Source organism: Rhinolophus sinicus, linkage group LG04 (genome assembly GCF_036562045.2).
Source record: "Rhinolophus sinicus isolate RSC01 linkage group LG04, ASM3656204v1, whole genome shotgun sequence".
Taxonomy (NCBI): domain Eukaryota; kingdom Metazoa; phylum Chordata; class Mammalia; order Chiroptera; family Rhinolophidae; genus Rhinolophus; species Rhinolophus sinicus.
Genome location: NC_133754.1, coordinates 137,045,775 through 137,066,071, shown reverse-complemented (window position 1 = coordinate 137,066,071; position 20,297 = coordinate 137,045,775). Strand labels below are relative to the sequence as shown.

The 20,297-nt window shown below is 41.6% G+C and overlaps 1 protein-coding gene and 1 long non-coding RNA gene across 2 annotated transcripts in view; one reads left to right on the top strand and one right to left on the bottom strand.

Annotated features, from left to right (window-relative positions):
• Positions 1-16,276, bottom strand: part of PLGRKT (plasminogen receptor with a C-terminal lysine) — a 40,705-nt gene extending 24,429 nt beyond the window's left edge. The window contains exons 1-3 of the mRNA XM_019727168.2: positions 16,150-16,276; positions 14,064-14,191; positions 12,187-12,273 (exon numbers count right to left, since the gene is read on the bottom strand). Of these exons, the coding sequence (XP_019582727.1) occupies positions 12,187-12,267 (81 nt within the window). The 5' untranslated portion in view covers positions 12,268-12,273; positions 14,064-14,191; positions 16,150-16,276. The remainder of the gene's footprint in view (positions 1-12,186; positions 12,274-14,063; positions 14,192-16,149) is intronic.
• LOC141571119 (uncharacterized) lies at positions 5,522-8,867 on the top strand. The gene is made up of 3 exons (XR_012495718.1): positions 5,522-5,657; positions 6,387-6,482; positions 8,338-8,867. It is a non-coding gene; the product is annotated as an uncharacterized LOC141571119 (long non-coding RNA).
• Positions 16,277-20,297: the final 4,021 nt, after the last annotated feature.

Sequence of the window (20,297 nt, the reverse complement as noted above, 5' to 3'; positions counted from 1 at the left end):
CACTCCCTCCAAAGAGTTTAACTGATGGGACTGTACTCTTTGTGGTCAGGGTTTAAGATAAACCACAAGGGGTAGTGAGGCCCCCAGGGGCTGAGAAACTACAGGAAGCCATTAACACTCCTAGGCTAAAAGGGGAAAGGGGCGGACACAGTGTTCACTAGAGCCTATGAGAGATGGCGCTACGGGAGACACAAGGCCTGAAAAGAGCAATGGCTCTAGGAACCCACTGCCACCTCCAGAGCCACATACCTAAACTCACCATCTTCCCACTCGCCAGGCCGGTGCCTCCCACTGGCTGAGTCCGACCTGAAGCCGGAGGGTGAGGGGACCTGGAGATGCAGGGCTGAGGGTCAGACCCCCAGGATGCAGGGCAGAGAAGGGCAGAGAATGAATCTAGGAGGAGTAGGGAGAGGGGGTCAGAGAAGGGCTGACAAAGTGGCGACCTGATTTGTATGTACTGATGGTTTGATTCTGCGTGAGAGAATGTTGTCCGAGTTCTGGTTTGAATCCAAGCCAAAAGTCTTAGAAAGTATTAAAGATGGCAACAAGTTTTAAATTGCTGTTTTGTTACATTTTAATGAGAAATTATGTTTATGTACAAATCAATAGTTGTGAAGTAAATGCTAAGTATTGAAATAGGTGTCAAATCTCTTGACAAGAAAAATTAGAAACAGGAAATATTTTTATTCAATGATTATAATAAAAGCATACTTTAAATTGCTATTATAGTCACCCAAATTTAAGTACATGGTTCCTAAGAGAGAGGAATTATGTTCCCCCAAATTACTCTGGATCTCCAGGACAGGGCTCAGTACCTCAGTACCTCCCTAAATGTGTGCCAGTTCCTTTGCAATGTCCCACATACATCACAAGTAAATTGGTATTTAGTAAATTCATTTTAAACTCAGATTTTTTTTGTTGTTCTGAAATTTCCTAGGGGAAAAAAAAGCATAACAACCCTGAAATATCATATGTGCAAAAGGAATGAACAGGAAACAATTCCTTTTTGTACTAAGGTGGGCACATAGGAATACATCTATGTCCTCTGGGTCAGGTGACAGGAACCTTTTGGCATGACTTAGGTTCTGCCATGGCTCTAGATGGGACACTTGCAAATGTCTCGTAGTGTCTCAGGGCTGAGCATCCCCAGTGGGATGGGGAGTGCCAGCGAGAGGCTGTGGGGCGGACAGGCTCACTGGCCCCCTGGTCCCATGACCAGGATTGATTATTTGAAGTGCTAAACATCCTGCAAGGCAGAGGGGAATGGGAACTAGGAAAGCATATGCCTGACCACGGCATTGAAGATACAGAGATGGGGAAAGATAAAAAATGATGAAGAATGAAAAATGGAGAACTAAATTAGAGATGAAAGACAGAATAAAGTAGTGACAATTAGCAAATAAGAGAGAGAAAAGTAGATAAATGGGAAAGAAAGGAACATTTATTGAGCATCTCCTCTGCCATACAAGCTAGTACGTGGGTATCCTTCTCCCCATCTTAGCGATGAAGAGCCTATGTCATTCATTCAAGGTCAATATAACCAGCAAGTGATAGAGCCAGGGTTGGCCCCAGGTGTGTCTGACTCTAATGCCTGTGAACCTCCCACTGCACACAAGGAGAATGAATCCACAGTCCTTAGCAATCATATAATGGCCTTAAATCCAGCAGGCAGCAGTCTGGGGCCCTGTTTTCCCTTCTAGATTTCCCATGGTGCCACCCCAACTTGCCTGGTCGTTCTGGAATTCTCTCTCTTCCTACTCTTCAGTCTTGCACGTTGCAGAGTAAGACTGTCCCTCCATCATATGCACTGCTAACAGAGTCCCTTGCCAGATACACAAGGACTTCAATTAAACTGCAAGAATGTTTTCATAATCATTTACAGGAAACTGTAACTTAAAATTTTCTTTTTTCCACACACACACACAAAACTGGTTTAATCTATAATTCATTTATGAACTCCTGAAATACATAAAAATAGACTCAAACAAATAGAAAAACATCCATTCTTGGATAGGATGACTCAACAGGTCTTCCTAATAAACTTATCAATGATGCAAACCCAATAAAAAAAATCAACAAACTCTTTTATAGAGTTGGACAAGTTGAACTAAAGTTTCTATCAAAAAGCAAACATGTAGTAAACATTGAAAAGGAAATACTGAAAAGATAAACTACAATGTATGCATTAGCTTCATTAGGCATCAAAACATACTAAAAAGCATCTATAATTACGATAATCTGGTACTGGTACATGAAGAGACCAATTGGCCAGTTGAATAGCATGTACATATAAAAGCTTGGTAAAGGTGACATCTCAAATCACTGGGGATAAAGATGGACTTTTTAATAAATGTTGTAGGTACTACTAGGTCACCCTTTGGGACAAGGTAAAATTAAATCCACATCTCACACCATACACAAGAACAAACTCCAAATGAATTAGAGATCTGAATGTAAATAAATGAAGCTATACAAGTAGCATAGGGAGACATGGTGACTACGTCTTTAACTTTGGTACAGGGAAAGACTTTCTAAATAAAGACTCAAAATGCAGAGGCAATAAAATAAAGTATCGGTAATTTGAATACATAAACATTTTTAAAATTTTTCGTAGCAAAAAAAACCACACCATAAACAAAGTCAAAGACAAATGATAATCTGGAAGAAAATTTTGGCAATATATTCCACAGACAAGAGGTCAGTATTCTTACTGTATAAAGAACTCTTAAAATTGAGGGACAGGGGATTGAAAAAAAATGAACAGACAATTCACAAAAACAAGATATATAAATGGCCCTCAAATATCTAAGGAAATGTTCAAGTTCACTCATAAAGAAATGTAAATGAAAACAAGACTGAGATACCACTTCTTGCCTATGAGACTGGCAAAATCTAAAAATCAAGACAAACTCTGTTGGTGAGACTTTGGGAAAATAGGCACTCTCAACTCGGTACAACCTTTCAGAAGGGAAATATGGCAATATCTAACAAAACTACATAAACACCTGCCTTTGACCCATTCCACTTCTAAAAATCTACCCTGAAGACAGACCTCCAACAGTACCAAAGGTTATTCATTGTAGCTCTGTTTGTAATAGCAAAATATTGGAAATAGTAAGTAGCTGTGGTACGCAGAATAATGCCCCCCCGCAAAGAAGTCCATATCCTGAACCTATAGCTATGTTACCTTACATAGCAAAAAGGGACTTTGAAGGTGTGATTAAGTTAAGGGTTTTGAGATGGGGAGATTATCTGAGATTATCCAGATGGGCCCAATGTAATCACAAAGGTCCTTATAAGTAAAAGATGGAGGCAAGAGAGTCAGAAATTCAGGTAGCCTCTAGGAAAGGTTTCTCACTGTCTGAGAAAGAACTTGCAAATAAACGGGAAAGGCTCAAATTAAATGTCATGCTGGATTGGAATCATACATATCAGTATAAACTCATGGTTTAGATATGTGTACTTACGGCTAGATATAGAAATAATGTAAGTATATGCACACGCATGGGTTAGTATATGTACATATCCTTGCTGAGAGAATCTAGGAATACCTAGAGCCCAGATCTTGATGCCATTTTCCAACAAAACGAACCAGGACTCCTTGAATAAGTGGTTAATTCCAGGCCTGGGGCAAGGGCAATATAAATGGAATATCTTATGATCACAGAAAATAAGCAAATATTCTTTTAAAATGGGGTATGTCAAAAGGACATAGGAGCCAACTGGAAGGAATTCCCAATAGCCAAAACAACAACTTAAGCCATAATATAAAATAATGATGGTACTAGATTATAACCCATAGAATAACATGTCCATGAGACCATATTTATATGAATAACTGAATAAATATGTGGAGAAGGAAGAGCTTTCCCAATAAACAAATATAAACGGAATGAAGGAGATAAAGCACAATTCGGCAAACATCATAGTAATAACTGTTGCATGTAAGAACCACCAGTGGATGCTAAAATGAGTGGGCAAAAGAATGAGGAGAAGCAAGATACTAACATTCTCAACATATCTACCCAAAGATTTTTATCAGTTAGAAAAGAAAAATACATTTACGTGAGTGGAGAAACCTGGTGGCCACCACCTTAAATGAGATCAAGGTTAACATGACCAGAAATAAGATAGATCATCAAGTGTTCTCTGATATGACGCAGTGACAAAGATACAACAGCATTCAGTGGTTTAAGAATAATATGTAAAAAATGCACAACCTCAATCTAATCATGATAAAACATTGGAAAAATCCCAAGTAAGAGAACTATTAAATACCTGACCAGTATTTATCAAAAGTACTTATCATGAAAGCCAAGGAAAGAATCAGGAACTGTCACAGAGTGGAGGAGACAGCAATTAAATGCAATGCAAGATCTTGGGTTGGGTCCTGAAACATAAAAGGGACATTAAGAGAAAAACTGATGCAATTTTAAAAAGACCAGTAATTTAGTTAATAGTATTTTACTAATAATACTAATTTCCTGGTTTTGAGCATTGTAAATTGTTAACATCAGAGGAAGCTAGACAAAGGGTATATGTGAACTCTCTGTACTAGTTTGCAACTTTTCTGCAAATCTAAAATTATTTCAACTAAAACATTTCTTAAAATGTGGATTCATTATTATTCTACATTTAGTAAATTTGTTCAAGAATAAACAAATTTGTGCCCCAAACTCTCTATATACTAGGCATTCAGTAAATGCTGTGTTGAATTAATAAATAAATGATCCTCCCCCCTTGCTCAAGCAATCAAGAACTAAAAATGAATTAAAATTCACTTTGATTAGGTTTATGAAAATAGAATTATAGTTGAGGGAGAAAAAGAAAATCTTTCTGATAGGCTACAACTGGATTTATTGGCCTCATTTAAGTTTGTGAACAAACCTAAAACCAGTGTGTTCCCCTTGGAGAATTGAGTGTAGAAAGGGTCCTGGACCATATGATTTCACTGATATGTGCCATATAAAACTGAAAGCAACAAAGGAACAAGACAAACAAATGAACAAAAATCATTGGTTACCAGAGGGTAAGAAAGGAGATGGTGTTAGATGATGGTAAAAGGGATCAAATATATGATGATGGAAGGAGAACTGACTCTGGATGGTGAACACATATACAGAGGATGTATTACAGAATTGTACACCTGAAATCTATGTAACTTTACTAACATTGTCACCGCAATAAACTTTAATTTAAAAAAATAGAAGAAAGAAAGGGTCCTGGAACTTTGGAAGGGCCAGGAAGCAAAGAATCGACTTGCTTTGTCATTTGTTTACCTTTAGAGAAGTAAGTGCCTGTGGTACCAGGGACCTTTATTAATTATTTTACTTTCCTACCATTCCTGAACATAGACAGCGTACAGAAAAGTAAATCTTAAGAGTTATTTTCATTAACTCCTCTAAGTGATCCCAGACATGTTAATATCTTGCCCCACGTTTAAAGAGACTTGCTGAACATTTTTAACAGTCTCTTTAAAAATCAAATAACTCATTATATTCTTTGCATTTAGACCCAGCTCTTCATGATACAGTTAAAGGAACTTATTTCCATCTGTTCCAACTTTGGTAGAGAAAGACACCTGCCGGTTGGCATCATCTTGAACATTTTGGTGGTTCCTCAGTTAGTTCAACATGATCTAGCAATTCCACTCCTAGGTATGTATATACTCAAAAGAATTGAAAAGCAAGTGTTCAAACAAAAACTTGTATAAGAATTTCCATACCAGCACTATTCTCAGTAGCCAAAAGGTGGGAAAAAACAACAAGAACAAAAACCTTAATGTCCATGAACCAGTGAATAGATAAATAAAATGTGGTATAGCCATACAATGTAATGTTATTTAGCCATAAATACCGTGTTTCCCCAAAAATAAGACTTAGCTGGACAATCAGCTCTAAGGCATCTTTTGGAGCAAAAATTAATATAAGACTCAGTCTTGTATTATATAAGACCCGGTATTATATTATATTATATTATATTATATTATATTATATTATATTATATTATTATATTATATTATAATTATATAAGACCTGGTCTTCTATTATAGTAAAATAAGACCAGGTCTTATATCAATTTTTGCTCCAAAAGACGCATTAGAGCTGATTGTCCAGGTAGGTCTTATTTTCGGACAAATAGGGTAGGAATGAAATACTGATACATCAGTCCTCAGGGCTCAGTCAATTCCAGCCCAGCTTTAGCTGCTTGGGTTCACTTAACATGTAGGGAGGAACCCATAGGTCACTTCAGGGGTATTGTGAGAACACAATTCTTCAATTTAGTGATGGGTTCATGGGTGTTCATTTTATTATGCTTCAAAATTTATAAATATATTCTCTTGTATGTATCAAATATTTCATGGTACGTTTTTGTTTTTCATAAAGAAGAATAGCTCTACACCCTAAGAATGATGCTAGAAGTTTAATTCCTTTGCATGGGGAACATTCACCGACCAAGTAGATCTTCCAAAACGGCTGCAGGTAAGTGTGTTTCTCCCTAGGCTTCCCCAGTTGGGATCATAACTCAAGCACATTTAGGGTTGGAAAGCTGCTTCAACGATGATGTTCTATATTCTCTTTGTCTCCTTCCTTGAAATTAGAAGATAAGTAATAAAGTACATGATCAAGAAGGAAAAACTAATCATCTTAACCAACACACGTGTTGGGAGAAACAATCCACGTGGGCCCTGAGCATTCCTGGACTTTCTTGCTGGGTAGGCCACGGATGCAGGCCCTGACTTCTCTTTACCGGAGCCATTTCTCAGGGTTGTGTTTGAGGAATGATAATATCTCTTCCACAAGAGGAGCCTTGATGACCACTCACCATAAACTTGGTGGATTCCACAGCTCACTGTTCCTCAGTTAAGTCAGAAACCTACTGCATCCACTTCAGTGTCCAACTAGGCCCACCTCCATCTCCTCTGTGCAGTTTGGGGTGCATAGAAAACATGTCATTTTCATGCTGCCAGCATCCATGAAACACTAAAGGGCTAATCTGTTCACTTGCAAGTAGGGTAAACTCCCAGGCCCTTTACAGGACCTGCCTGTTTTGGTGACAAAGATGGGATGCTGATAGAGACACGGCATTCTGAAAGAGAAAGGACAAGAACCCTCTTGGTAGGTTATAGGATGTGAGAAGAGTCTGACATCTGGTAGGATTGCTCTCGCCTAGGTGGTAGTGAGGGTGGGAGGGTAGAGTAAGGGTCTCTCACTGTTCTGTGTGTTAAACGAGGCTGAGCAACAAAAGGTCGGGTCGAAACAGGCCACCCAGCGGTTGCTTTCGTTGTGGCAAGTGCTCCTCTGGGGTGGGAGATGGAAGGACAGTGGGGCAGCAAGCCACACATCCCAGCCAAGAGGTAGGCAATATGGCTGTGGCAGATGGGTTAGGGGATCCACAAAGTTGAAATAATGTGTCAGCACTGAGGTTACAGACCTTTGGGTAGGCTGAAACAGCAGAAACCTGTTTGTTGAACCTAGTGCTGGGGGGCCCCTTGAGACAGAGTGGATGCAAAGGCTTGCTTGCTGACACCGAGCCGTTCTCTCCCTCCATCTCTCCCCCAACGCCAGCTGCTTCAGGGAAGAAGGCTGGCTGTCCTGGTGAACATCAGGGAGGGGAGAGGAGGGATTCAGATGTTTATGGCTTTGTTGGATGGAGGTACCCACGTCTACTTGGTCCCTTACGGCTGGAGGGTGAGCTAAGCACCAGGTTGGCCCAAAGTGCTGAGGATACATGTAAGGATGAAAAAGGGACCACATACTAAACCTGACAAGCTCAGGGGAGCCTGCATGGTGGACCCTACAAACTCAGAGAGCAAAAGTAACCACACAGGATGGTCTGAACACAAAAATTCCTAACTGAAAGCAGGTCATGGTGGGTAGTCACGTCCTACACCTGTTCTTTCTATTATCTTTTCGTATCTCAGATAACATGCCTTTGAACTCTCAGAATAATCTTTTATAGCCCCTTGTGGCACAACCGCTGCACCAGAGCATGAGGCCACAGAACCCCTCGCTGTTATCTTGTTCCCTGCATACCATCTCTGTGTGCTGCAATGTTAATCAGTAACTATCTTGTACCCAACAATGTAAAAGAAGTATGTGTTTTTCCATTTTGCCTTTTTTATCTAATGCCAGAGATTTCCCTGCTTTGCTTTCTCCTACTCTTTAATGTATTAACCATTTCATGTAACTTTCTTTACTCTTCTCCTTTTATTTTAATGTGTAAAATAAGCTGCAAAACTGCCCTTCTCCAGAGCATTTTCTCAATCTGTTGAGATTTTGCTTCCTGGCATATGTCATCAGTTTGGCTCAAATAACTCATAAAAATTCTCTACAGGTTTGGACGTTTCTTACATGGACACAGGACAGCGCAATGGCACCGGGAGATACTAAAAGAATGATGCCCCTGAACCCCAGTGCTTTCCATAGGACAGGGGCAGCCAGGGGAGGAAGCAGCACCTATTCTGCGATAAGGAGCCAAAGGGCAAAAAGCTGCCCTCGCCCCTTTGCACCCCGCAGGTTCTCCAAGCTGGGAGACAGCATGATTCGTGAAACTGTTACGATAGCCCCTGAAGTACCTGTGTTAAACTCTTTGGTCTGTGTTCCCACACAGAAGAAAAAATCATTGGAATTCAACTGATAGGGTTCGGACAAAGTTTGCAGTAAGGAAGGGAAATTAAAGTGACCTTTGAACGACTTCAAGATACTGCAGTTGTGTCCCCCGCATATATGTGTATAATGAAATGGATGCGTTACTTGCTTATATTGTAAATATTCATAGTGATGAGAGGACACGCTCCCATTCAGGGATTCCCTGACCTCTTCCAGCTGGTCTAATAGAAACAATGTAGAATCCCAGAGAAAAAGAAAAATCACAGCCAATCTCCAGAGGCCATTGCCAAGTACAGCAGCACCACCTGCCGGACACAAGCACCAAATACATCCTATGTTAGTTTCTAGGGCTGCCATAGCAACGTGACACAAAACTGAGTAGCTTAAGCAACAGAAATGTATTGTCTCGGTTCTGGAAACTGGAAGTCCACAATTAAGGTGTCAGCAGCGTTGCGTCCTTGCGAGGGCTGTGAGAGAGAGATGTGTTCAGGCCTCTCTCCTTGATTTGTAAATGGCCAACTTCATTTTCACATGGTATTCTCCCTGCATGAGCGTCGCTGTGTCCAAATTTCCCCTTTTTATAAGGACACCAGTCGTATTGGATTAGGGTCCACCCTAATGACCTCATTTCCACTTGATTATCTCTGTGAACACGCAATCTCCAATAAGGTCACATTCTGAGGTAGTGGGAATTAGGACTTTAACATATGAATTTGTGTGTGGCGGGTGGGGAGGGAGTTGGGGGTGTGTCAAAATGCAACCTGTAACATGCCCCTTTAAAAAATGCAAGGCAGCTGTTGTCCATTACTGACCTCTTGTTAAAAATGACCCATGCAGGCCTTGCGACTCTCAGACCTGACATCCCCATTTTGGGGTGGGTTAACTAGGACAAGACAACTACAAGGAAAAGGGCCCATTTGCCAGTCAAATTAAAATGTATTTGAGGGCACAGCTGGCCTGGCCTTACTGACGTCGCAAATTTGCATAAAGTAGTAGCTAACCCTCTGGGAAAACCTTGATCCCCCACTCTGCCACCTGAAGCAAAGCTACTGGCTCAACAGAGCCTTGGATTCACAAAGATTCTCTGAAATGCCTGGGCCTGGCTCCCCTTTGATTCAGCTCAGCTGAACATTGTGTTGTTGACAGCGCTCCTGACGGTTTGACCTCGGCGTCTGCTATGGTCGCTGGGATCAGTGGGCAGAAGCCAGGGCTGTTCTCAAAGCTCTGGTCATTCGCGCTGAGGGGCAGGTTGTCAGGACGGGCAACCCGCCAGAGGCCCTGAATGTCCCAGCACATTCTTGCTGGGTCGGCCAAGGATGCAAGGCCCAGACTGCTCTTTGCTCAGGCCATTTCTCTGGGTTGTGTTTGCAGTGAATAGGGTTTCCAGGCAGGACTTCCCACCCATTCTCAGGAACTTTTTCTGCTTTCCGAATCTGGAGAAAAGTTGGTCAGGAAATCGGGAAAATTGGCTCCTTGAACCCAGTAATACCCACAATGGGAAGTAAATGTACTACTCATAATGTATCTTTTAGACATTTTTCCTATTTATCGCTAGGGTTTCCAGGTGGGAATTCCCGCCCATACTTGGGATTTTTTTTTGCTTCTCTGTTCGCAAATCTCAAGAAAAGTTGGTCGGGAAATCGGGAAAATCGGCTCCCTGAACCCAGGTGCTTGGTAGTATCAGCGGTCACTTTGTGGAAACGATTCATCGTGGAGAACAGAAAACAGTTTATATCTCAGGATTCAGGAATGGGAAAGCGAAAAAAATTCCTGAGAACAGGCGGGAATCCCTGCCTGGAAACTCTAGCAGTGAACAGCCTTGAGGAATGAGGTAACCCTCCCCAACCCCACCAGCTCACCACTCACGATAAAAGCAGTAGATTCTCCAAGCCCAGTATTTCTCCAAGGTGCCACAAACCCACTGAAGGCACAGCACCAATTTAAACCCATCTTTGTCACCTCTGTGGGACTTGCGGGGCATGGGGAACTGACACCAGCCGCATGCTTACGCTGCTTGCTGTGCTATGAGTAATCAAGTCCTCTGTCTCTAACACAGGTGTCTCCTGTATTCTGCCAGCGTCCGTGAAATAGTAACAGGCTGATTTGTTGGCTTGCAAGTAGCATAAAATCCCAGATCCTTCACAGACCCTGAGTTCAGGGGGAATGATGTAAGAGTAAAAGCCACCTACTTTCCAAAGGTCCTGGACAAGGATTCTCTGAACATGTGACGTTCTTGGCTGGTTTGTATGCCTAATGTTTGGTCTCCCCTAGGTCACTTTGTTCTGTTACAATAATTCAGTTGCCCATTCTTTCATTTGTTCAATTCCCCCAAAAGACATTAGTATCCTGCATAAGACACTCTTACCACTTTTTAATAGCAATAACAACAGCAAAACTTACAGAGTGTGAGACATTGTTCTAAAGGCTTTAGGCATTGTTCTCTATACCTTCTCTATACTACCATCTTTACTCCTCAGAACAACCCTCTAAAGTGGGTACTACCACCTCCAGTTGACACATTAGGAGACTGAGGCGCAAGTCGTACAGTTAGTCAGGGCTAGAGATGGGATTCAAACCCAGGCAGTCTGGCTTCAGTGCTCACTTTTCACCACTCATTAGACTGCCTCAGAGTAGGCATTTTTTATCCCAGGGCCATAATGAATGACAGGCCCAGAGATCTTGGTTTGAAATCTTAGGAAGATAATGCCAGTGAAACTTTTAACACTTGACTTTGACATACAGCATTTTAAAATACATTTTGACACTGTATATTAGACAATTAGACAATATTCCTCTTTGCTTTGATCTTTTCTATCCAGCCTATGTATAAATCCAATCTCGAGTTTTCATACTCTGTATTAATTTCCTATTGCTGTGTAACAAATTATCAAACTCAGTGGCTTAAAACAACACAGATTTATTATCTTACAGTTCTGGAGGTCAGAAGTCCAAGATGAGCTGGTGGGACTGCGTTCCTTCTGGAGGCTCTAGGAGAGAATCTGTATCCTTGCCTTTTCCGTTTTCTAGAGGCTGCCTGAATTCTTGGCTTCTAATCCTTTACTCCATCTTCAAAGCCAGCAGCATAGCATCTTCAAATCTCTCTCTCTCTCTCTCTCTCCACCCCGCCCACCTTCACCGCAGCCCTCTTGGTCAGTCTTTCCTTCATAAGGACCCTTGTGATTACATTGGGCCCATCCAGATAACCCAGGATCTTCTCCATCTCAAGCTCCTTAATTTAATCTCATTTCAAAGCCCCTTTTGCCATGTAAGGAAAAAATATTCACAGGGGATCAGGATGTAGATATCTTTCTTTTGGAGGGTTATCATTCTGCCTACCCTACACTCTAAGCAGTTGTCCCTTTATAGTATGGAGATTTTTACACAAGTATCTGCATTGGAGATTTAAACAAGCCCATTTACTAGATAATTAACAATCCATTTTGTCTTGGCTTTGAGAATGGAGCCCCGAGAGCATTTTACCTTTTGGGGTCAAAGAGAACATACTGCTAGAACACATGTGTTAGAAACCTTAACCAATGTAACAACATAAAAGCTTAACTATTTAAAAATGTACCTGAAGTCGAGCATTCATAAGCATGAACTCCTGTTGGTTTTTCATGTTTTCATTCATAGATTTTGAAAATATAAACCCCATCTTGACCTAAAATATAAAAAGGAAAAGAGGTTTAATTAAAACAATATGTTCTACATGTATCCTCATGTGCTCTGAGTTGGGCTATCATGAGTTAATGGCAATGTAAAAAAAAAAAAAAAAAAAAAAAGAATCTCTGACGTGGCAACACAGCATGGATTCTAGTCCTTGCTCCTAACTAGCTGTCTGATCTTGGGAAAGCTTAACTGGCCTGGCACATCATTTATTCACCCAAGATCAGCTGATTGAACTGGATGACTTCCAAAATCTTCTGCTCTATAAGCATACGGCCCCATGTCGCCTGATGTTGCTTCCTACTGTAAATCTCAAGACTGAATACTTAAAAACAAACAAACAGAAAAAAACCCTCTCTTTTGTGAGGTCCAGGGTAAACACAGTACATCCTTTCACCTTCTCTCCAGTTAGATGAGAGAATCTTTGTTTTTGAGAAGACGCCTTGTGCACGTGGAGGATAGGTTTCTCTGTGCTCCTTGTATTGTGTTTCAGGACCAGGTTTCTCAAGGTCACTATCGATTCTCTTCCTGTAATCCCTGCCCCTCTCCACATATCCCCTATTTCCATCCACCCACTGCTGACATCCCTTGGCCATCCTCCTCTACCCTCACCTGTGTTCTCTTCAAGCTACTACTGACGTTCTCAAAATGAGAAAACAAGGATAAATATCCTGGGAAACACAATTTTTAAATGACTGTATGGTGTTGCCTCTCTTGTTTATCTTACTTAAGTTCTTAAGCGGGCTGTCAACTCTAGGTGAGCCAGAACTCTAATTTTTTGTTCTTAATCCAATTGGGTAGGTACAGAATACCTTCAGTTGTTGATTTTACTTTCAGAAGAATGCAAAATTCAAGAAAATTACAACTGCTCTACCCTCCTCAGCAGTGTTGCGGATTCTCTTTGGTAGGCTGTTGGGCAGGGTGTGAACCCTGGCTCAGAGTGGCCAGTCTTAATGCTTTCTACCCAGTATTCTACAGAAAGCCAGCAGAGCTCCTATTTTCCATATCCTATCAGGAAATCTTGGGTTCTGGCTCACTGGGAAGAAGGTGGGGGATGGGGGGCATTTGCATGCCAGGTGGAATGGGTTGTCCCTGCTAGTGGGGCTCCAGGTGAGTGGGAACTACAAGGCAGACTTCAGCGGCTTTCCTGGATTGTGGCCCAAAGATACACCCTGGAATTACAGGGGCCTCTGATCAGAGTCAGCGTTAGTGCTGGGCACGGGAGGCCAAATCACGCCCAGAAAGAAGAGGCCTGGAACAGGCCTGGGAGGTCATGATGTTTCTCTCCCTCCCTGCCACTGCTCCACTCCATCCTGTGACCAGAGTTGGAGGCCACCCACTGATACTGGGGAGATTAGCATAAGTTTTCTCATTTCTACAAACTCGGACAACCCCATGTCAACCGTTTCCAATGGCAGACCAGAAAGGCAGAAGCAATATATTATCCATCTTGGCAGTCTCCATGGTGTCTTTTTCCATAAAAGTTTGCAGAAAGCAATAAGTGATACAAGAGAAGCATAGCTCAGGCCACTTGCCATTTCTTATTTTTCTTCTGCATATAAGACTGGCGAATTGAATTTTTACATACACTGCAAACATTTATAAAGAAAACAATTGTTCTCTAATCACATACACACACACACACACACACGATGTCACAGAGCTGTGTCTCTTATAGTGCTCCTATTTATTAAGGGGTGGGATCTTCCCTGAAGTGCAAGGACAGCTCTCATGTCAGCCATCTAGGTAAGAGAAACTATCTGGAAAGTTAGGATTTAGGCTTACGTGTTTCTGGGCCTTGCTCTCTTGGGTCTGGATTGTAGTTTGGATGTGTTAGGAGCCGTTCCCAAGGGTTAAAGGTAGAAGCTGAGCGGGGAGAAGAGCTTCCCTGTGGTCCTCGGGGGAGATCACACCTGAAAATGAGTGCACCACACCTTGTAAACTACATACTGGAGTTCAGTATTTTCAACCTTCCCCATACTAACAAAGCCATTTTCAAAAGTCTGTGAGGTTCCTTAGGGTGTCCAGAATACTCTCAGTGTTCTCTCTCCCACCCACAAAATATATATCAGAAATGATGACTAGAGTTAATACTGCTGTATGGTAAATAGGACAGTTGTTAAGAAAGTGAATCCTAATAGTTCTCATCACAAGGAGAAAAACTGCTTTCTTCTTTTTATTGTATCTATACTTGATGGTAGATGTTAGCTGAACCTATTGTAGTAATCATTTCACAATACATGTAAGTCAGTACATTAGGCTGTTTGCCTTAATTGTATGTGGTGATGTATGTCAATTATTTCTCAATAAATCTGGAAAAAAAGAAAAGAAGCAAGAGTGATCTCGCAATAGGGATAACTTTGAATTCACTCCATTATATAAGCTAAGTCTTTTTAAAATTCCACTTTTTTAATTAAAGTTTATTGGGGTGACAATTGTTAGTAAAGTTACATAGATCTCAGGTGTACAATTCTGTAATACATCATCTATAAATCACATTGTGTGTTCACCATCCAGAGTCAGTTCTCCTTCCATCACCATATATTTGAGTCCCTTTACCCTCATCTCCCACCCCCCACCACCTTACCCTCTGGTAACCACTAAACTATTGTCTGTGTCTATTTTTGTTTCTCATTTGTTTGTCTTGTTCTTTTGTTGTCTTGGGTTTATATACCACATATCAGTGAAATCATATAGTTCTGTACTTTTTCTGTCTGACTTATTTCGCTTAGCATTATAATCTCAAGATCCATCCATTTGTCACAAATGGTTCTATTTCATCTTTTCTTACCACCAAATAGTATTCCATTGTGTATATATACCACAACTTCTTTATCCATTCATCTATCGAAGGACATTTTAGTTGTTTCCATGTCTTGCCCACCATAAATAAAGCTGCAGTGAACATTGAAGCACACGTGTCTTTATGGATACATGTTTTCAGATTTGGGGGGTAGATGCCCAGGAGAGGGATTGCTGGGTCATATGGTAATTCTATTCGTAGAAAATTCCAACACTTTTATCATTGGTGACAAATGTCTTGATACAACTTATTCACCACTGTGTCTCAGTGGACTGAGAATGCTGATTTGAGTCCCTGCTGCCTTCATTTCTCCTTTGATTACTCCTGAGACCTTAAAAAGCATTCTTTAACGCTCCAGCCCTGCCTCAGCAGTGATACAGATTACAATGGAAATTGGGTATTTCTAAGGAGTGTGTGTGTGTGTGGGGGGGGGGGGGTGCAAGTTACGGGCAGCCTTCCTCCAGTGGCAACCTGGATTTGATTTTATAGAGGATAGATAGATAGATAGATGATAGATAGGGATAATCCCATGACCTCTGTCATCCAAATTTCTGCGCTGACTCATTTCTTGATCAAATTACACATTAACTATCTACATTTGTGACTGGTTGCTTAATTACAGTCATTTTCAATAAGTCGTGTTCCATGCAAACTAGCTCACTTCCCCTGCAAATTCCAGCCCGGAACCCACAGCTTCCGGGTGGTTTTTCCCAATGTAACCCCACCCACACTCCCAGGGCTCAATTACTGTTAATTTGGGTATTTCCTGCATAGTACGCTGTCTTCCGTTGACCATGCTGTCTACTTTCCCCAACTCGATTACAATGTTACGGGAAAGGCCAGCAGTCCTGGCCACTGGAAGGAAGAGACTCTTTCCGAACCGAAGTTGGTGATACGCGTCAGCACCAGGGGCAGGAAGAGCGCCAAGCGGGGCGCTCACAAGGAGCATGCGCGCAGCGCGGCCCTGCACGCCCGGCCGGGAGCCCGGAGCCCCACACGCGACCGCGCAGACCCGCCCTCTCCACCCGCCTACGTCCGGCGCGGCCCACGCGGTTTTTGCTCACTCACTGGGCAGCGGTCGGCGGAGGCTCGAAGACGGATGGTGGCAGAGTTCTTCAGGCTCGGGGTCCCCTAGACAGCGTCAGGAACCCGGCCTCGCCTCGCAGATGGACGAGCCTTGACACTGGATTCCGAGCCTCAGCCAATCAGCGCAGCCCTTGACTTCCTTAAAGAGCCCGCACGCCTGACCTAGGCCTACACCAGAAGCCTGCAAAGGGCAGATCAAAAGGGGGAGGAGGCAGAGGAAGCAAAACGACCGTCTCAAAGACCTCAGTGAGCCTTGTCAGTAACCTACGTGTGTAAGAATCCCAGCTTCTGTGCTGCACTAACCCTCCACAGACTTTCATGAGACTTGAATGAGCTGTCATTCTCCAGAAATGATTATCAACCACCACTGTTGGGTCTGTTTCCAGGAAGAGAATGTGTCCCATGAGAGGTTGTCACTTAGACATGTAATCCACAGTTATAAACATTTTTTTAAGGGCTTTTCTACTTGCAGAATAGGTTTAATATTGAGAGTGGACAGAAAGCCAGAAGAGGAAGGAGACAGGTCCATGCAGTCTATCAAGTTCAGTCTCCTAGGGACAAACACTGACAGAACAAATGGAAAATACCCAGCACATCCTGTCTGCAACCTTGGGTTTATCATTTTTCGGAAGTCCTAATTCAAAAGGAAGAAGTGCTTCCACTAGAGGGCCCAGCTATGTTTCTATTGAATTGGAAACTGAAATTGCCCCCTGATTATTTTGGCACCTCATAATGATAGAATTGGGATAACTGATCCCAATTACCAAGGGGAGGGATTGTGTTCCAGCTATAGAAGGGCAAGGAGAACTGTGCATGCCATCCAGAGATTCCCTGGGCATGTCTTAATACTCCCATGTGCGATAATAATGATCATTAGATAACTGCATGTGGGGACAGAGCCAGGAGAGCAGTTTCCAGGCTCTCGGCCTCATGTGGAAAGGAGCTGGCTCGGGTAGTAGATGGCCATCAGCTGTGACCAGTTAGCCATTAGCCACTAATATAACTGCTGTGGGCACGGTAGGTTGGTTGGTCTGCAGAGAAGCAGATGGCAGATTGCGGCTCCTGCTTCTTGTGTCTCCAACCCAGCCGCCAGCGAGAATATAGTGGTATGACTCCCCTATCTGTGGCTCCGTTGGTGTTCCTTTTTGGCCTCACCATGTCCTGCATTCTTGTGCGGGGAGCGGGACCAGAGACCTTGCATGACACTGCACTAACCTGATAAATTCAGGATAACTTAAATTTCAGATCATGCAGAAATTAAAGTGTTGCATCACCAGACCAGGTGAAAAAATCCTGATCTACCAAGGTACTACATAGGGCAAGGGAAACATAAGTGAATGAAATAGGAAGCTGTGGTTATCAATTTTAGCCTAGCAACAAGCTGTAGAGGCAAGGACCCTTGTAGGTAGCTATGTATATAAAATGTTAACTGAATTTTTTCCCTGCCCCTCTTTCTCTATTACTTTATATGAAGAGTACTGGTGGAGACAAATATAATTTAGTTTCTAGGTCATAGTATGCCCAAATTGACATCACCTCAAAGCAATATGGTGGTTGGTAGGACTCTGTAATTCTCACATCTGTAAGGGATGAGTTTCTCTCATCTGAGCAAAGGGCAAGAATAAATCCTAGGTGGCAAAACAGGTAGACTGGGTTTTCTGTTTGCCCTCCCTCGTATCCACCTTCCTCCCTTCCCTGCCCTATTCTTTATCTTAGAAACTGACCTCTTCGGAAAACATCACCTGGGCTCTCCGCTGGTTTCCATTTAGGTTTAAGCAATGCAGGCATCCAAAGAAATTGGAGGCAGGAGGAAAGGGAGGTAGTATGTGTTTTACCCATTCTTCTCTGTTTTGGGTTGAGGATCTTGCAGTGGCTGTGTCCCTTGACAACTGTAGCTCTTGACCAGGGGCCCTCCGCAGTGGCTCCAGCTCACAGAGCTCTGGAAATGCTTTCCTCCCTTGCTCTTTAGCCTAGAGATGGGATGGGCTTCCCGCTGTTACACCAAGACTGTCAACTTGATGGTTCTTAACCTCAACTTGATGGTTGGGATGCCTCAACTGAACGATTCTCTTAACCCTACCCATACCCCTTTAAATAGTGTCTACATTAATATCTCTGTAGTCCAACCAACTGAATAGAATTCAGATTTCTGATGGAAATGCAATGGATACACTTGAAACTGTATGCATACATTATAAATACTCTTGTATGTATGATATTGTTCACAATTTTAAAATATAAGTGAAAAAAAGTGACCATGAGAATATATACCCTGGTAATTGAGATAAATCTTGGTATAGATATTGAACACACTTTATAGAATGTGGGGTAAGAGGATTAAAATCACTTATTTCAACAAGACATGAATATAACGTTAACTGGTATGTGCATTATTTCTAATGTATGAATTTGTGAATGTATATGTGTATGTTTTGACACATACATACAAATAGGTGCTTTTTAAAATCATTTTGCATCGTAGCATAATGATTTTCATGTTGTCAAATAGCATTCATATGTGCCATTTTTAATAGGTGTAAGACTTTCAGAATATGTGAATACAATTTCCATTGTTGGATATTTCTGATTTTGTTTTGCTACTGTCAATAACATCATATGACCATCTTCATACATACAGCTTTTTAATATTTTGCCTGGAAATATAGGATTAAATAATGTAAATATTTTAGAGGGAGTTGATGTAAAATCTTCAACTCATTGAAAGCCTCCTACCCCAGGAAAGGAAAATTATTCAGTATTTTCCTGTGTATCCATAAAGTAGTTTTTTAAAAAAAACAAGAAAGTTTAAGACATGCCTAGAAGTAATTCTTTTTAACAGAGATGCTTGTGCAAGGAGTGTGAATTTCTCCACTAATATGGGAACCAGAATTAGCCAAAAACTTACAGTCTGTGATGGAAGGCAAGTTGTAGCACAGTGTGTGAGATTGAAGCTAGAAGCTCTTCAGTATTAATATTCTGGAATGGTTTTGCCCAGGCTCTGGGGAACATGGTATGTATTTTAACCTTACACTTAAATCATGGACCACACCTGCAGCCTGGGCCGCGATCTGAAGCATCAGAGCAGCCCAGAGCCTCGTAAAGCCTTGTCGGAACTTTGTCAACAGTGACACCATGTGGCAGTGTAATATAATGACAGCAGTGGACTCGAGATCGTGTTCTCCTCCTGCCTAGAAATTTTTTAATTGAGATATAATTCATATACCATAAAATTCACCATTTTAAAGTGTACAGTTATCTTTTAGTATATTCGAGAGGTTGTACAACTATCACTTCTAATTCCATAACATTTTCGTCACCCCAAAAAGAAACCTTGTACCCTTAGCAGTCACCCCATTCTCCCCTTTCCCCCTAGCCTTGGGCAACTCCTGCTCTGCTTTCTACCTCAATAGATTCACCTCTTCTAGACATTTCATATAAATAGAATCATAAATATATGGACTTTTGTATCTGGCATCTTTCACTTAACATAAAGTTTTCAGTTTTCATCCAAGTTATAGCATGTTCCAGCACTTCATTCCTTTTTATGGCTGAATAATTTTCCAATGTGTAGATATAACACATTTTGTTTACCCATTCAAAATTGGTGGACGTTTGGATTGTTCCTTCTTTTCTTGCTGTTGTTAGTAATGCTTCTCTGAACATTTGTAGACAAGTTTTTGTACATATGTTTTCAATTCTCTTGAGTATATATATATACAATGTTTCCCCGAAAATAAGACCTAGCCAGACCATCAGCTCTAATGCGTCTTTTGGAGCAAAAATTAATATAAGACCCAGTGTTATATTATATAAGACCCGGTCTTATAGTAAAATAAGACCAGGTGTTCTATTAATTTTTGCTCCAAAAGACTCATTAGAAAGTTGATGGTCCGGCTAGGTCTTATTTTTGGAGAAACACGGTAGGAGTGGAATTACTGAGTCATACAGTAACTCTATATTCAACTTTTTGAGGTTGCGCAAATAAACAATGCCACAAGGAGTAAATAAGGACATTGATTTCACCATGCACTTAAACAGTGGTTAACACAGACATTGGAACAGAGTACCTGTTCAGTTGAACCACTTCAGTTGTGCCACTTCCTAGCTGTGTAAGTTTAGCCCAGTTACTT